The sequence below is a fragment of the Annulohypoxylon maeteangense genome, assembly GCF_022496945.1.
Source record: "Annulohypoxylon maeteangense strain CBS 123835 unplaced genomic scaffold GGS22scaffold_1, whole genome shotgun sequence".
NCBI classification, from domain to species: Eukaryota; Fungi; Ascomycota; class Sordariomycetes; order Xylariales; family Hypoxylaceae; genus Annulohypoxylon; species Annulohypoxylon maeteangense.
This window is the reverse complement of record NW_025953248.1, coordinates 3,328,914-3,345,855: the sequence shown is the minus strand read 5'-3', so window position 1 is coordinate 3,345,855 and position 16,942 is coordinate 3,328,914. Positions and strand designations below refer to the sequence as shown.

The window sequence follows — 16,942 nt, the reverse complement described above, 5'->3', positions numbered from 1 at the left end:
ATTGAATTCATTGGTTGAGACTTACGCAGCACGGGCATCTGAAATTGCACCCAAAATTTAAAAAAACGCCTCAAATGCTTGCTTGGATGAGGAATTAAGTTGCCGTGCCGTGACTATTCCCATACAAGTATCTCCATTGATGCCAAGGTATTGTATCGTTAGCGTCGTGCGTACCGAATTGAACTTGACCGAACGTAGAAGTCCTCTAGATCGTATACCTATTCGTAGCGACTTGTAAGCCGACGCCTCGCCACATCAAGTGTATAGGGAGAGAAGGGACAAATGCTTACCCAACATGACGAAGAACGCCATCTACCTTCTATAATGCCGGAAACTCAAGAATCGTAGAAAAAATTCGTTATGTTCATACATCCCGTAGTAACCGTACATGCGTGGCTTTGTCCATTGATGCAACGCCGCCTCGCCAAGTCAGGCCTTTTACGGGTCGTGCCTAGGACCAACCGTGACGCCACTATCAAATAGAATCTCGTGGCTACTAGAAGGCCTTTTAAACTTCGTCATGCCTAGGACCGTCAGTGTCTGGAGTTATCCTTGTGCTCCACGACCATTTGGGGCCTTTTATCGTCTTGCCCAGGACGAAACGTCGTCGGGTCGAGGATAATGATGGACGTCAAGTCATTTTCCGATACTCATTATTGGAATGGGATATCGGAAGAATCCGGGATAGTCGTGCCCATTAGATAGGTAGATGTTGGAAATATCAGGAGGGGTCGGAGACGCCCTTTGATAGATAGACAATTACTTGTATCCTCTAGCTTGAATCTTGAACATCATGGTAAAAGACATCACCGATGGAGGTGAAGGTGGTACGAAAATCATGTTGGCCAATGACTGTTTCTTTGGCTTTGATTGGAAAATGGCGATATGCGTAGAAGTCCGAGTACCTAATAATTGTTGGGAAGATGAAAAGTAGAAGATAGAGAATCGAGGTCAAGATGCAGCTGCCCGAGTTAGGTACATGTATGTACCCGTGACCTCTGCCTAAGTTATGGAGCTCATTACGTAATTGTATGAGGTCTGGCTTGGCTTGTGGGAAATACATTTATCCGATTTCCAATAACTCCGATCCACTAAGGCTGAGGCTTAAATGACATGTGATCACCTCCTGACGTCTGCCAGTAAATTTACAATTCAGGACAATTCAGCATTTATGGTTCCGATAGAATACGCGTGTAGCATGTCGTATTAATCATAGACTGTCCTACCGAAAACCACCCATGACTACTAGCTATAAGCTAGTGTGTAACATGAAGTCCTCCCTCGAGATCGACGTCATCTCAGTGACCAGGTTTGCGTTCCTGGTATTGTCCCATACGCGTGTAACCTCTCCTGAGAAACTCGGCTGAGGTGGTGGGAAAGGTGCTTCCGTCTCGCATGGTCGCTTCGATGAGCTCACATGTTACCTCTACAGAATCTGGCGGGACGTTTCTGGAAACGGGGTAGAGATGAATGTGTATCGCTCCCCCAATCCATCTCTCTTGAGGAGCAAAACCCGCGTGCAACTCTTGCCATAACTTATCTATCCATTCATCCTGCTTCTCTCGTCGACCCGGCCGTTGATCAACAGCACCCGCGTAAATTGGCGAACTTGGCTTAAACAAGACAACTTGGTAGCTTGGATCTGCGTTGGGTTCTCTGATCTTGTTGATACGCAGCATCATTCCAGCTCGAAAGCAACCTCTCTCCCAGGAAATTGGTATGGCTCTGCCTCGTTTCTCTGCATCTGCCACAATCTCGTTCTTCTCAAAGAACCAAGGTGTAAGGAGGCCCATCACATGGTGCTTTGAGTTTGCTCCAACCTTCTCGAACTCGGCGCGAGCATAATCGATGAACTCACTGACAGTGGCGTAGAAACGAGATTTGTGTCCCGTGATCCTGTACCAGTCCTCACGCTCTTGGTGGGCAAGAAATGCGACAGGGGCAAGAAAAAGTGATGTCTTGGAAAGAGGTTTTGTCTCAACCAAAGACAGCCAGCAAAGGAATTTTCGGGCAACGAGAGGTTGATCCTGGTCATTTGGATACAGCGGTGCATCCTTTTCATTCAGTGGGTGGTTGTTATTTACACCATAAAGTGCTTTACGAGTTGCGGTCTCTGCTATGATCGCAATATCAAGTGGGCTAAAACGACTAGGAGGCCAGGCGTAACTGCATTTGGTGCCTTGAGGAGCCTTTAGGCCAGGGGGGCGTCTTGCAGATAGTGTACTGTCGATATTGTCGATGATTGAGATTGCTCGATCGACAACAAACGCCAGGTCTAAGGCGGCCTCGCTAGCTTCCATGGGTTGGTTCTTTACCAGGTAGCGGCGACGAGCGGCAACAAACAGGCCCACGAGCTGCTCGATACGAGCAGGGGGAAAGGGTGCAGCTGCGTGTGCCGAGTTCCAGTTTGCGAGCACTGTATGGATAAGCGTTGATTAGCAATCTCTTCATAGGGATATTAAGTCAGAATATCAAAAGTTTCTTTCAATCACGTTTGAATTAAATAGCTACGATAAGGAAATATCGCTACTAGGAAAAGGTATAGGTAGAACTATGGGGCGATTGATGTACGTACTTAGATAATAGAAGGCTTTATCGCCTCGGAGATGACGGTACACATCTTCGTCTTGAACGTAGATGAGAAAGGCGAGTCTGACCTGGATGACGAGTCTCTCCTGGGCTTCCTCTGGGGTGACCGCAATACCTTCGACATCAGTCTTAACAAAGGGCCTTAGAATGCTGTCTGGCGCCGTGCATAGCTCGTCGATTTGTTGGAACACAAAACCGTCTAAGCTACGGATGGCTTCCTCCAGAATCTTCGAGGTTTTCATTGTGCATGGCCTAAAATCAACGGTTAGAATGGTTGAATCATTGGAATAACATCTGAAGTAATTTAGACGACAAGATGGCAGTGTAAGGATTGACCCAATAGATTGTTCTTACCCTTCGTGGATGTTGGTGATGGAAAGGGTGCAATGATACAGCAATCGTGATTTTTTCTGTGATAAAATGAAGCAAAGAACATCACCAAAAGGGCAGATATAGGGAAGTGACGAGAGTGTGAAGATGCAAATATATTGTGGGTAGAATGGAAGGGACGGTGATGGGAAGAAAGGTCATCAGTGACAAATGGAGTGTCCGACAGCACAAGTTCTTGTTGACATGTCAGTGGATGTCACTAGAATAGTTTCATTGTGCATGCCCGTGATGACGGTCGATAGGGAGGCTAGTAAATTTATTAGGCATTGCCTAACATCCATGTACGGTACTCGTTACCTGCCTTTCTAATCAAAATGTAAAGGAACTTAACGAATGAATCATCTCTAGCTCAAAGTAATTCCCTTCGACAAGATATCGATTCAAATTTGATACCCCTGTATTTCTAACTGTCGAGTCAAGGTGGTGGAAGTTCAATAGAACTTGTGATCTACGACTTACCTGGTATCTGCTTCACTTAATAGGTACTCAGCTGCAAGAAACGTTAGAATGATTTTTTAAAAAAGATAATGACTGGCATTTCAAGCGGTTCTGGCAATCCAGAGTGGGCATTGGATCCATCAATATAAATAACGGCAGACCGTATTTGGAACTTGGCCTGGCTCTTGACCAGTACATACTCATATGATATATAACCCACTTGAAGGTATCATAGCTCTTAATTAAGGCTGTGCGAATGTAAACAAACTACGATGATGACTAGTGGATAGATATTAGATCACCTGAAAACAATGGAAGGGCCGTCGACATGAATAAATGGCTAACCATGATTAATATTTTGACTATATTTAGATTTCTTAAACAGGATCCACGAGTACTTTATCTCCCACTGAAATGGTAGGAAATTGGGTCTCCTTGGTACTAGTATTTGGTGAAGGTAGGTGACACATATGTGTCCCGAAGAATACCTTCCCATCGAACCTTCTCGTCTTGGACAAGGTGACGAACGGCTCCTCGTTTTTTTCTGCTGTTTCTTGATCTATACATATCATGTGGCACCTCCGACATGAACCTAGCATCTTGAAGTCTTGTTGTCCGATCCGCAGACTAGACCAGTGGTCTTCTGAATAAGCAAATCGCTGTGACCCCGCAGTCAATGGACCAACGACAATATTGGCCCGAAATACTTCTGGGGAGACTGCTTTACCTCCCTGTTCGGTAAGCAGGCGGTTTAGCGCCTCGAGACTGGACAAGTTGATAGCGAGAATGGGGCTCTCATTCGATAAGAGGATGCGCTGTCGCTCGGATTCGGAATCTGAGTCTGGAGGCGTGTCCATACCCGGGAACTGACACGGTATCATGCACTGCGACCTTCTATTGACTTTCTGATGTTTTTGAAGGTGAGCTTTGGCGTGTCGCATACTATTACCTAGGCCGCCGGGTGGAAAGCGGGCTAGTGCGCATGGTACTCCAAGAGCAGCTGTGAAGAAGTCATTGACCTCGCGGGAAGTGTATATCTGTGCTGATATTTCTTCACCACAAACCCTGGACGCCATCGGATTGGATGTCATACTTGCTTGAAAGAGACTTGGGTTTGCTGATAAGGGAACAGCTACTTCAGGCAGGATCTTCTGTAGAAGAGGTCCAAAGTAAGACACTCGCAATTGTCCCTTAGAAAAATCAATTACAGGCCGAATGAGAGCCATGCGAGGGTGGCGTTTTTGGCTCAAAGCTTGGCCGGTCCCTCGATGAACCAAACACCATTCTCGATCCCACGCAAGCCCTTCTGCTCTTACTTCCCACGCCACTCCGGTAGGGATGTGAAATCCCCCACAACTCTTGATAGGAAATACTGTAATGCCCTTCACAGACATATTCGGTAGGCTTGGAGGATCTGGTACTAAGGCTGGTGAGATGAATTCGGGTATATTTTCGGTGAGGTAAAACTCGATGATGAAAGCAATGAATCGATCTACGTCTGAAATTGTACTCATGCCACCCAAGCTCACTCGAATAACTCCTGTTGGTTTCCCACTCATGATATCATTATCAGTTCCGCATCTAAATCCAGCCGAGAAATTTCGTTTCATTTCCCAAGGTGCGAGATTAAGGGCATTTGCGATTCCACCGGGATTGCAAAGCCCTCCAGTGCGGACATGAAACTTCTTTAACACCGCAAGTTTCTCAAATTCAACCAAGCTGATCCACCCTCCAAGGTGATTTTGGAGATTGAAGGATACGACTGGTCCATTCCCTAAGGGAGTCCCTACTTGCTTTGATGTCAAGGACGGCTGCGAGTAAATGAGGCATACAGGTTGGCCATTGCTATGTTTCAAGGTAGCCAGACCGTCATATAACCTTTGACTTAGAAAGGATGTATGAGACGAGACATCTTTCATGGAAATGAACAATCGACGATGAACATCGAGGGCCGAGTCTAGAGCGATGATGCTATGTATCGGCAACGTCCCGTCTTCTAGCGACTCATGTAAAGCCTGTGATTTGGGAGCATGCCACTGCTCTCTGAGACAAACTACCATGTCGACTGTACCACCACCGAAATATTTCCGGGAGCGGAAGATTGGAGCCGCTTGACGTCTCACAATAAGTCCACCTAAATCCGGGAATCCAAACATCTTGTAAAAACTTAATACGGTAAAGTCTGGCGCCGTCTCTGAGTTGCTTAGATCTAGAGGGGATGTTGCGACGAATGCTGCGGCATCTAACAGCGTAAAGGTTGGCCGGTGTGACGCCGCTTGGCTTCTGCGAAACTGGTCGGCCCACTCAAGGGGAAACCGGGAGCCGTCCATGTTGGACTGTGCCGGATACGCGACAAGGAGTGGACTATCGTGATGACTTAGATCGGTAAACGGGTTGGTTCCTCCCAGCCAACTATCCACACCAGCGTTGTCGAGACAGTGATTATGCGTGGCTTCTTCTCGAACGCCTATCAAGCTGGTATGGCATGCTTGGTGGTACAGATAATCAAAGCCAAGGGCGTGACCTCGAAATGCCTCGGTTACAAGCTTGATACCTGCAGTGGCATTGGAAACAAAGACGAGGTCGAACTCGGATGGGTCGGCATTGAAGAATTGTAGGACTCGAAGCCGGACATCTTCGATACGCGAAGTGGAGGTTTGGGATGAAAAAGAAGCAGAATGCGGATTTCCAAATAGATTCGATGTCATATCCGCGGCAAATTTGTCTACAAGAGACTTCGCATATAACGTGGTCCCGGCATGATCAAGGTAGACCTCATCTACTCAGCTTATTAATTAAACGTATCTTGAAGAGAGAAAGTGAGGGCCGGGAGAAGCTTGCCTCGTAGCATAGGAAACTCATTTTGTCGGAAGCCTTCGATGCGGCTATTGTATGCCATATTACCGCCATCACCCGTCATATCGATGGTGTTAGAGCCGGAAGGAACCAAGACATTGAAGCCGTCCTACCCACCAAATATTTGACTAGTTCAAACTTCATTGACGAGGCTAGAAAATAAAACAGGCCAAGTCATGATTTGTGTTGCCCAAGAGTGGGATTCATGCTTAGGACCTTAGGTCTCCGACGGTAATGTGGCGATAGCGATAAATACCATAGATACCTGAGGCATGCGATTGCTAACAGCAGTATCAGGGCGTACCCAATAATGCGTGCCAATGATAAAGCAACTATCCGTAATTCACTAAGAAATAAGGAGCATTCCAGCGATTCTTTCAATTCGGAGTTCGCCATGCTCCAAAAATTGGTGGGTCATGTGATTATATAAGCATGCTTTTCCTACGTCAAAGGTGGGGGAGGCTAAGAATGAGCTCGCGCCTCACTACCAGCCCCATCGCCCCACATAGCATCATTTAGGTACCTAAGTACTATGTATCTCGCGCGCTGTAGCGTCAAAGCGGGACGCGTCGAAATCACTTTACGCGACTTCTTCGCGTATTATAGACCCGCATCATTTCCCCTTGCCGTTGCCAAGTCAATTCAACCTTAAAACATCTTCCCTTGTCTCCTTCTCATACGGTGCTTCGTACTTCTGTACACCTACACCTTCACATTCTATGTACCTTCCAGTTCATCAACTTGGAAACTTCAATATTTCGAACTTCATAGTTTTCTCAGTTACACCAGCAGTAACGATTGAACATGGTGCGATCCACGCTCGGAAAGAGAACTAGAAGTTCACAAAATACTGGTAGGGACAATCGCATTGTTTTTGATGCATTGTAACTGACACCGAATTTAGAGGTCGTAGATGTGCCTGCAAAAAGAACAAGAAGACAGACTCGCAACTCCGCCCACAACGATGAGAACATAGACCCGAAAGAAGCTGCTACAGATAATGAACTCGATTGCGGCATTGACGCGATAAATATCAAGTCATCTCCTTCCAAGCAAATCCGCGACGTAGAGATTCCTAAGCAAGGTAAGATTAGATTCATGATAAACTAGCTAACAAGGAAACATCATCTAATTAATTCTGTAGTAGAATACACACCGCTCACACCTTCTACGCCTCGCTTTCGAGATGCTCTTTCCAAAGTACCCGTCACACCTCGTCATCGGGTGATGTCTGCCGGGAGAGTCTCCAAGCGACTCTTTCCCACGACACCACTCACGCCTACCGCAGTACAGACTGTCTATCACCACGCTCGCCAACTCTTCTCCCGAAGTGCCGATCCTGGCCAATTAATTGGACGAGACAACGAACGTGCACAACTTAAGGAGTTCTTGCAACGATGTTCGAAGCCCGACCCCAGCGGATGCATCTACGTCAGCGGCCCCCCAGGAACGGGAAAGAGTGCGATGGTGAACGAAGTCACCCAAGAGCTGGTCGAGCAGGGAACTGTGAAGAAAGTGTACATCAACTGCATGAGCATAAAATCATCGAAGGATCTCTACGGCACTTTGTTGGATCAAATCTGTGACGAGTCTGATATTCCCGAAGGCGACGCGGCGACAATTGTCCAGAAGCTATTCATGCCACGCAAGAAATCAACAGATACCTATATGGTTGTTCTGGACGAGATTGATCACATCCTTACATTGGACTTGGAAAGTCTATATCAGCTATTTGAATGGTCTATGCAGAAGTCATCTCGTTTAGTCCTACTAGGCATTGCGAACGCGCTCGATCTAACGGATCGATTTCTCCCACGCCTGAAGTCTCGGAACCTGAAACCAGAGCTCCTGCCGTTTCTACCATACTCGGCCGCGCAGATCAAGACAATCATCACGGGTCGCCTGAAGAGCCTTGTACCCGAGGGTAGCCCTCTACCGTTTATTCACCCTGCCGCCATTGAGCTTTGTTCGAGAAAGGTATCCAGCCAGACGGGTGATTTGCGCAAGGCGTTCGAGATATGTCGGCGGGCCATCGACCTTGTGGAGATGGAAACGAAACAGAAGCATGAGGCCGAGATCAACGAGAAGATACTCCTCGCCACGCCATCGAAGAAACCTCTTGGAGAAAACGTGCACTTGTCGCCTAAGAAGTCGAACAGGGGCCCATCGGCAATGCTAGCCGAATCTCTGAGAAGCTTGACGGTGGAGACGGCACCGCGCGTGAGCATAGCCCATCTCAACAAGATCACCGCCGCGGCTTTCAGCAACGGGACGAATCAGCGACTCAAGACTTTGAACTTGCAACAGAAGGCCGCGTTATGTTCTCTGATGGCTTTGGAGAAGCGGAATAGAGCTGCCCGGACTATGGCTGTCCCATCTACACCGTCTAAGTCGCAGACTATTGCTCCTAGTGTCAAGTTGCTATACGAGACATACTGTCTACTATGCACTCGAGAGTCGGTTCTGCACCCGTTATCCAGTTCGGAGTTCCGCGAGGTCATAGGCAGTCTCGAGACCTTATCATTGGTCTCTGCCGTGGATGGGAAGACGGGTTCTCTTGCGTTGTTGCATACACCAAGCAGACGGGGAAAGAAGGGCGGATTCGCATCTGGTATCGGATTGGCGGACGAGAAGAGAGTGGCGAGCTGTGTGGGCGAGAAGGAACTGGAGCAGGCTGTGGAAGGACTCGGTGTTGATATTCTGAAGAGCATTCTGAGCGGAGAGGCGTTGGATTAAATGGATGGATGGATGGGTATGGGCTTGTATTAACATGGCGTTGAATTGCATTGCTGGCGTTTACGAAAAGCATTGCATAAATATTACTAGATAGATATGGACGGGCACCTGGATGAGGCCGCATCAAATGATAATGTGTATAGAACCCTATGATTGTTTTTTTGTGTAACTTGGTGATGTGTGATATGGTTTTTTTCTATTTTCTGAAGTTGAAAGATAGCACACCTCTGTTCCAAGTTGTTATAACTGGTTTGATTTGAATGTTCGAAGTATATAACTTAACTGCCTACGAATCAATTTTGGGGGTTTTCATATGGGAAGGGAGTCGCGTTCTGGTTTAGGTGCGGCGGATGAATAAAATAGGGGCAGCGTATATGTTCCCCGTTCGTTATAACTAGCTGATAGTTGTATATATCATTCTGCTTGAGTTGATCTCAGATTTGAATCATAAAAACTTCGAATAATAGTCCGACTGAAAGATAATTAAGTAGTAAATCTCAACCCGTCCGTCACGTTGCCCCATCGAGTGGTTGCCTCGTCAAGCAAACCGTAGATTCTTGGCTTCCAAGGTCCCTTTGTTCCATATCTGGGTAGAACGGGAGCGGCTCGCAAGGAATACGTCGAGTCTAGGCTCCATAGTCTCCGTGTCTCGAGAATACCTTCCTCTGGGAGTTGTGGGGTTATGGATTTGAGCCCCTTAGACCTCATCAGCTTCATTAGCCGAAGAAGAGTACGCGCGGTGTTGTCGGCACCCAAAGTCCACGCGAAATTCGTGTACGAGAAGAGGAAAACCATGTTGGGAATACCATCGAGCATGCAGCCGTTCCATATGAGTTTGTCTTCCCACTTCATCTTCTTTCCGTCAACCGATATATCGATATGTCCACCGAGTCTCATGGTGATTCCCGTGGCTGTTACGATGGTATCTACATTGATGACAGTACCATCTTGCATCTTAATCGCGTTCTCCGTAACCCTATCGATATGCCCTGTGACAATGCCGGTATTTGGTTTATGTAGCGTCTTAAAGAAGTCGCCGTCGGGGCATATGCAGAGACGTTGCTTCCAAGGATCGTACAGGGGTTTGAAATGAATATCGTGATCGCACCCCTTTGGTAGCTGTGGGATCGTCAACTTCCGAAGAAACCCTCTCGATTGCACAGGGAAAAAGGCGCAGATCAGTGCAATCATCTGATACAAGAACGTGACCCATAATCTTTCACAGCGATGTTGTATGGACAAAGGGACATGTAGGAATTCTAGCAGGGGCGACAAAAGCAGTCCTAGATGCGAGGTAGAAATTACGTAGGAAGGACTTCGTTGCACTATGGTTACTTGTGCCGCTGATTCTGCCAATGCTGGGAACAGACTGATACAGGTAGCCCCGCTTCCAATGATGGCTATCTTCTTGTCTCGATGTTCGTAGTTGGCCGGCCAAAACTGGGGGTTGATGACTGTTCCCCTGAAGTCTTCCAGTCCGGGGATCACCGTCTGGAGTGGAGTGTAGTAGTCGTAATAACCTGAGCCTAGGACAAGAAAGCTTGCTGAGATGTCCATGAGTAAATCATCATGATTGACGACCAATGACCACTTCTGGACATCCTGTGACCAATCTGCACTCAATACTTTGTGTTGTAACCGGATATGTTGGCTCACTCCATGCTGAGAGGCACAGTCCTTCAAGTATTGTTTTATGAGCCGGCCTTCGGCAACGGGCTGTGGAAAGGGCCAAGGGTGCCATGTGAAACCGTATGAATAGAGACTAGCGAAGGAGATAGTCAGTAAGTAGTTGTCTTTTTAGCCGTCTTTTATTCTACTAGGATACTAGAGGCAGAGCTAGGGGACGTACTCAGAATCTGATCTGACCCCTGGATATTTGAACAAATCCCAAGTCCCGCCAATATCTCCACGAGCTTCGAGAATTGTGAGTTTTATATCAGGGAACTCTTTTAGAAGCCAGTATGCAGTGTTTATGCCTGATACTCCGGCACCGACGATAACCACATCCACGGCCTCAGGGGTACGGCCCGTTTCTTTCATTGACGGCGGCATGGTGTGATTTTGATACGATAGTCTCTAGGTCAAGAGTTTAGGAGGGCTCATTGCAATGAATTTATTGTCACTCCGCCCTACTATCACTACCTCGGTACGTAGATAACTAACTTAAACCCGATCGACTGCATATAGCTGTCGTATATCACAGTATCCATCGGGGATTCATCCGTCGCGATATACTCATGATCGATGGCACCCTATGGGTTGCAACCCCCACAATCATGGGATATATGCACACATTCTCTCGGTCGAAGTAACACAAGCTTGTTATGCTCGCAAGAACACACCAGATATCGCAATATCGAGCACACGGCACAATTATGCGTGCTAGCTAAACGGGACGTAGACACCTAAAATAGCGAGAATGGTATCGTACCCAACTATCTTGCCGCGGAAGTAGAGAGTAGGTATACATGTTTATCGCGAAGAGGATCGTACGGGCGTCGATGATATGCATACAAATTAATAGCTGCTACGGCAGGCATGCTAGCGATACGGTCAGGGGAGTCGAATTCGAGCTTGGTGTCGCGTGCGCCAAAAAGGGATCACATCTCACCACCAAAGTCAAGACAGCTGCGGCGAGTACTGCGGCAGTGTGGTGCTCAGGTAGAGTCCCGAGGACTTCGGGAAGATCTAGTTGTCTTCCGTACCGATGGAAAACAAACAATACGACAATTCCACTTTCCGACTGCTTTGTAGGAACACCCGATAGGGTGAGTCTCTAGAAAGCTGAATAGGGTATGCGTTGTTCCGAGCGCCACATTGGACACTAAGGACGCCTCCAGTTCTGAAGGCTTGCATGAAAGACATTCATGATGTAGTAGCTCAATGGCACCGTGATGATGGCCAATCGATCAAGACTTTGTAATTGGAAACAACGGTATACCATGTTACTCTGTACGAAGCCGTGATCCGCTCCATCTGCCGATATGCGCTGAAGGTGTCGGAAAGCGGTCCATGAAAATGAAGGGAGATTCACTCCACCATATGTGGACTTTCATCAACGACGTCGAACTCAGTCAGATTTTGATATATCTGTTAGGACACTTGTTAGGCCTACTACTAAGCTTCTCCACAACCTCGGCAACGATCCCATCGTAATACTAACCAGGAGATTATGGAGGCGATAGTAAGGTCCACGATAGGAAAGAGGTTACGATGATAACAAGTCCAAAGAGGGTAGTATGCATGTACTAGGTACCTACTATAGGCAATTGAGTGGGGTTCCGTCTTTCACAGGTTTCTCGGAAAGCGGTCGAGGCCAAGCCTCAGGCGAATCAGGTTTTCGTCGAAATATACTCCATATGCGGCGTTGTCGTAATGTCTTGTCTCCTACATAAATGCAAGTTTTAGTTTACGGAAACAATATGCCAGCCCCCTCCTTTCCCCCCTCTTTTCTCACACATAATAGATCTCATACATACCTCCTAGGCTACTCATTCTATACCTACCCAACTCAAGTTGGTGTGTCATTGAAGGGTATAAAAGCTTGTGCTTCCCTCAAGACTTTGTGCTTAGATTAGAAGGAACCTTGCAAATGTAATTGACCCGGACTTAAGGTCGAGTTTCGTCCCTTTCTAATGCTGAATTTTGTGTCGGGAATGGATACATACCGAAAGACCGAGCATCTGCAGAATGGAGCTGCTGTTTTGGGGGCTTCTGCATCTTGGCGCAAGCCACACACAGCTTTACGATGTCTATATATGATAGGTAGGATATACGATATCTTTGGAGGGCCATAATTACGACTTAGGTTCATGATTACTTATTCACCTCTTTCTCAAAACTTCTCGTGAAATGATACGACATTATTTAGACCTTAAATATCAAGATTATGTAATTACCTACCAACCATGGTACATATTTAATTGGTTGATCCAGCAGACCTTTTCTTACTTGATGCGTGTCCATTGCCTACCTAGTACCTAGGTATTCGATGATATTTACGACAAACGTAAGTGGCACAGGACAAAAGAAAAGAGGATCATTTTTGTGGGTGCTCAGCTAGCCACTTTGACGCCTCCTATTCATAGATATACGACCAATCAACTGAACGAACACTTCGAAGTGATAACTTGGGTAGCTCTCGGGTACATGGTTTGTATTGTCTATAATATTGAATACACTTCATTGTATACTAGGTACCTAGTATCCGCGATAGTATTACTGAGTGACGTGTATTCTATTCATCGAACCCTATACGCGACATATATCATGACCGCCGTCTACAGGCAAGGCAATTCCTGTGATGAAACTCGATCTTGTACCACACAGAAAGAGGATTGCGTCGGATACCTCCTTTGCCGTGCATAACCGATTCATCGGGATGCCGCTCAAGGCTGTCTCTCTGTCGAGCCCGGGAATCACCTTGACAGACCTGTCAAACAATGGCGTGTCTACCCAGGTTGGGCATACGCAATTTACTCGAATTCCCGATCCTGCGTGGTCGATAGCTGTAACATAAATATTAGAAAGTGATTCCACAAAAACGAGATCGAAGCCAGTCATGCTACTTGCCTGCAGTCCTAGAAATTCCCAAGACGGCATGTTTCGACGCAATGTATGGAACGAAACCGGGTGCCGCCCAAGTAGCGAGTACGGAACCCAAATTGACAACTGATCCACGGGTACCTCCAAGATATGGGGTAGCTGTGTCTACTGGCTTTAACTCTTGTGTCTTCATGACCGCCAAGATGTGACTGTTGACAAGAAAAGTTCCATGAACGTGGTTTGTGACGAGAGTCTGGAACTCAGAGAAGCTAGCCTCAGCCATGGGTGTAGCGCTTTGTACAGTGATCTTAGTAGAAGTTTTAGCAATCATCCAAGATAGGTATCTGGGGTTTGCCAGCACTTGATACGTAATGACCAATGGCTAATGGCTAGGTATTCTGGAATTTAGAACTCACCCCTGCGCAGTGTACACAGTAGTCAATGCGCTCAAAGGACTGAACCATGTGTGCAACAGCTTTCTTCACCGACTCTTCGACTGAAACATCGATTCCAAATGCCTCGGCTCGGAAGCTGGGATTAGAGGCAATGGCGATAGCTTCGGCGGCTGTTGCTTCGGCAGCTTTCACATTGATATCTACTACGAGGATTCCACTAGCACCCTCTTTAGCTAAAGCCAAACAAGCAGCCTTGCCAATGCCGCTTCCTAGATATATCAAATTAGAGTCTATGGATTCGTGAGCTGTGGTCTAAAGTAGGTACTCACCTCCCCCGGTGACGAATGCATTCCCAGTAACGTCCATGTTGCTGTTTTTTTTTTGGATAGTTCGATGTCAAGGCCTGTCCCTCAACTTCAGGTTGTATGCGTTTCAAAGGTAATATCGAATGTATTGACACCTGAGCTTCTTCTAAATTCAAAGGGGGTGGAAGCTTCCTTTTATAGCCCCTGGGAGCCTAACGGTGCCCCACAAGGGTACTCCTAAGTCGCTTCTATGCAGCAGCAGCTGACACTCAGGGGAGTCGCGTTGGAGCATGTGTTACACAAGGGACACTCCGGTCGTGCGGCGTACGATGAGAAAAGCTAAAAGCTATACCTGACTGAGCTATCCATGCCATCTCCATTCATTTTACAAGGTACCTACTATCAAATACTTGAAAATGCTCAGGGGTTAGTCCGCTAGCATGCCCTTTTCGATAACTACCTATTCCTACACCCTGAAAACTATAATCAACTCTGGTAAAGTTGATTCCATCTAATTCGAAGGATTAGGCACCCATGGCAACTTACGAAGAATGTGTGAAGCACACTACTACGCCAAGGTAGGATTCGGAGATTATTCCATGCCTTGGTGAACCACATTTGACGATCTTCGATATCACTTTTACTTGAAATTTTCCCAATATTTTCCTAGTGATTGACCTACCTGGTACTTGGCGCAATACTGTGCCCCTTACCCAGTAAAGACACAAAAATAGCCCACTCCTTGTTGTTATCTTAGTTTTCAAGGGTTCACACCGTAGCTCTCTACTTAAATCACAGTATAGCCTCTTATACTTAATAAAAACCGATATTCCGATACCTACATACCTGTTGGTATATACTACTTTTTATGAATACTTCTAAACATCATTTGCGGAGCAAATGAAACTATCGTCAACCTTCTTGCTGCCTTTAATACCAATTACGTAATGTTCGGGACGTCCAAGTTCCTAGACAGTGCACTATTTATCAGGACTACCTGCGGTTAATTCAGATGACGATAAGCTTTTTTACGTCTAGATAGGACGTATATACAATGCAATTGCATAAACATCAACTTAAACGCACGTTAGCGTATAGGACGTCTAGAGCACCCTTTTTAGAGGGGCAGAACTAGAGTTCTATGTGAAGAAGAAAAGGGTGATCAATCCAATGCCTGCCCCCTTAACAGGTAAAGGGAAGAACCTTCTTTTATTTTCGTAAAAAGTGGCAGATAGGACATTACACAGGTGTTTACCTCTTTCAACTCCTGAGGGCAACGTTCTCTTTATATACCCTTATGCTTTGCTATAGCCTCATAGGGGCTACACAAAGGCTAAGCTAGTCTACCAAAACTAAAGACTCTTCACCCCTTTAGCCTAGCAAATATTTACTCTGCTAAGTAGGTAACTCTCATTGGAGAATTTTTGTCTGGGGAGAAGCCCGTAGTTGGAGACTGTGTCATAGAGCAGGTGATAATAGTAAGTAGCTCGTTATAGGTTTATAATAGGTTTTTGGAATAGTAATGATTAGGTTCAATGAATGACTACCTAACGTCTACCATCTTTCCTCTTTCATTCGATGAATAGAAGGCCCCTATTCGTCCGCGCATATTTTATATGATATATAGGTACCCAGTGAGGTAATACGCTGTTACCTTGTTTCTCCTTCCAAGCCCCTGACAGCGAAAAATGAAGTCAATTACATTAGGAACATGCTTAGCTTCTAGAGATTTGCGTTAAGTAGACTATGCTGACACTTGCCTTTACCTCCCATTATAACTCTTGGTGGATGGTAGAAGCTGTAGAATTAATCTCTTGGATTGCACCGTGCAAGATAAATTGTATAGGAGAAGAAAACAACGTTCCATATGTTGAAAAATGCCGAGGCAAAGCATTCTTTGTCGTGATATTTTTTCTGTCTCTAAGTGTCTTCAAAACTGGGCTATAAGCCGACGTATGTCACTCCTTGTTTTCTAATAGCTATTAGTTTTAAGGGCTACATGTTGGTAGAATCTAGGTAGGTTAGTTAACTTTATTTGGAACGACATCAAATAGGATTGGTGAACATACGAACTTTTCTAATTGGGTTATTCATATAATAAAATGACCCAGCTTAGAACTTACTAATCACACGCTCACCTCCTAGGTAGCATGTGGTTAAAATTCGAAGTTTGACAAGAGATGGCTAATTAATGTTATATCTACCTACTTACCTCTACTACCTAGTAGATACCTAGGTAAGGGAATCTGGGTATTGTGAACTTTGGACGTGAGTGAAGGAGCATGCATTTTCGTAGTTTACAGGGACGTCACACCTAATACAAACATATCTGCCACCCTTGCAGCGTATAAACCTACTGGAACAATGCCTCGTGGTAGTGTTGTACAGCCGACAATACGGCAAGGTATTTCTGGCTAGGGAGGGTTGGAACTTGCGTGTTTGAATAAAATGGGCAGTGACGTGAAACAATCATGTTTCCCTTGATGAAATACCTGCCTTCTTTCTGCCAAGTTATTTACTGGGTACTTTATTATAGGGCCACCCAGGAAAATATATTAAGTTTCCCTCAATAGGTACTTTTCACCAATAGAACGATTAGGTAGCTGTTTCGATAAATGTTGGAACACATTTTGAAGTACCTAGTATATTATCTACACCGACCCCGCGATGATATTTTTGTATCATTGT

At 46.0% G+C, this 16,942-nt stretch overlaps 5 protein-coding genes across 5 annotated transcripts; 1 reads left to right on the top strand and 4 right to left on the bottom strand.

Moving 5' to 3' along the window:
• Positions 1-1,134: 1,134 nt before the first annotated feature.
• Positions 1,135-2,538, bottom strand: GGS22DRAFT_150992 (uncharacterized protein). The gene has a single exon (XM_047959403.1). It carries the CDS (start codon positions 2,298-2,300, stop codon positions 1,299-1,301), a length of 1,002 nt encoding a protein of 333 aa, XP_047824307.1. The 5' UTR covers positions 2,301-2,538; the 3' UTR covers positions 1,135-1,298.
• Positions 2,539-3,746: 1,208 nt separating this feature from the next.
• On the bottom strand, positions 3,747-6,636 carry GGS22DRAFT_13991 (PLP-dependent transferase). Its single transcript, XM_047958697.1, has 2 exons — positions 6,259-6,636; positions 3,747-6,196 (listed from the first exon to the last, which is right to left on the bottom strand). The coding sequence occupies exons 1-2, from the start codon at positions 6,335-6,337 to the stop codon at positions 3,795-3,797; spliced, it is 2,481 nt and encodes an 826-aa protein (XP_047824306.1). The 5' UTR covers positions 6,338-6,636; the 3' UTR covers positions 3,747-3,794.
• Positions 6,637-6,887: 251 nt separating this feature from the next.
• On the top strand, positions 6,888-9,056 carry GGS22DRAFT_150990 (cell division control protein Cdc6). The gene is made up of 3 exons (XM_047959402.1): positions 6,888-7,126; positions 7,178-7,357; positions 7,418-9,056. Exons 1-3 carry the CDS (start codon positions 7,078-7,080, stop codon positions 9,007-9,009), a joined length of 1,821 nt encoding a protein of 606 aa, XP_047824305.1. The 5' UTR covers positions 6,888-7,077; the 3' UTR covers positions 9,010-9,056.
• A 199-nt stretch (positions 9,057-9,255) lies between these two features.
• Positions 9,256-11,096, bottom strand: GGS22DRAFT_150988 (FAD/NAD(P)-binding domain-containing protein). Its single transcript, XM_047959401.1, has 2 exons — positions 10,859-11,096; positions 9,256-10,771 (listed from the first exon to the last, which is right to left on the bottom strand). Exons 1-2 carry the CDS (start codon positions 11,059-11,061, stop codon positions 9,493-9,495), a joined length of 1,482 nt encoding a protein of 493 aa, XP_047824304.1. The 5' UTR covers positions 11,062-11,096; the 3' UTR covers positions 9,256-9,492.
• Positions 11,097-13,139: 2,043 nt separating this feature from the next.
• Positions 13,140-14,410, bottom strand: GGS22DRAFT_150983 (NAD(P)-binding protein). Its single transcript, XM_047959400.1, has 4 exons — positions 14,279-14,410; positions 13,971-14,218; positions 13,582-13,861; positions 13,140-13,517 (listed from the first exon to the last, which is right to left on the bottom strand). The coding sequence occupies exons 1-4, from the start codon at positions 14,313-14,315 to the stop codon at positions 13,261-13,263; spliced, it is 822 nt and encodes a 273-aa protein (XP_047824303.1). The 5' UTR covers positions 14,316-14,410; the 3' UTR covers positions 13,140-13,260.
• Positions 14,411-16,942: the final 2,532 nt, after the last annotated feature.

Excerpts from the sequence above, each read along its gene's own strand:
- GGS22DRAFT_150992 (XM_047959403.1), bottom strand. The coding sequence starts at position 2,300 with ATGGAAGCTAGCGAGGCCGCCTTAGACCTGGCGTTTGTTGTCGATCGA.
- GGS22DRAFT_13991 (XM_047958697.1), bottom strand. The coding sequence starts at position 6,337 with ATGACGGGTGATGGCGGTAATATGGCATACAATAGCCGCATCGAAGGC. Across the intron at positions 6,197-6,258 it reads TGAGTTTCCTATGCTACGAG|ATGAGGTCTACCTTGATCAT; the intron begins GCAAGCTTCTCC and ends TAAGCTGAGTAG.
- GGS22DRAFT_150990 (XM_047959402.1), top strand. The coding sequence starts at position 7,078 with ATGGTGCGATCCACGCTCGGAAAGAGAACTAGAAGTTCACAAAATACT. Across the intron at positions 7,127-7,177 it reads TAGAAGTTCACAAAATACTG|AGGTCGTAGATGTGCCTGCA; the intron begins GTAGGGACAATC and ends CACCGAATTTAG. Across the intron at positions 7,358-7,417 it reads CGTAGAGATTCCTAAGCAAG|TAGAATACACACCGCTCACA; the intron begins GTAAGATTAGAT and ends TTAATTCTGTAG.
- GGS22DRAFT_150988 (XM_047959401.1), bottom strand. The coding sequence starts at position 11,061 with ATGCCGCCGTCAATGAAAGAAACGGGCCGTACCCCTGAGGCCGTGGAT. Across the intron at positions 10,772-10,858 it reads GGGGTCAGATCAGATTCTGA|TCTCTATTCATACGGTTTCA; the intron begins GTACGTCCCCTA and ends CTCCTTCGCTAG.
- GGS22DRAFT_150983 (XM_047959400.1), bottom strand. The coding sequence starts at position 14,315 with ATGGACGTTACTGGGAATGCATTCGTCACCGGGGGAG. Across the intron at positions 14,219-14,278 it reads TGCATTCGTCACCGGGGGAG|GAAGCGGCATTGGCAAGGCT; the intron begins GTGAGTACCTAC and ends TGATATATCTAG. Across the intron at positions 13,518-13,581 it reads GGGAATTTCTAGGACTGCAG|CTATCGACCACGCAGGATCG; the intron begins GCAAGTAGCATG and ends TTTATGTTACAG.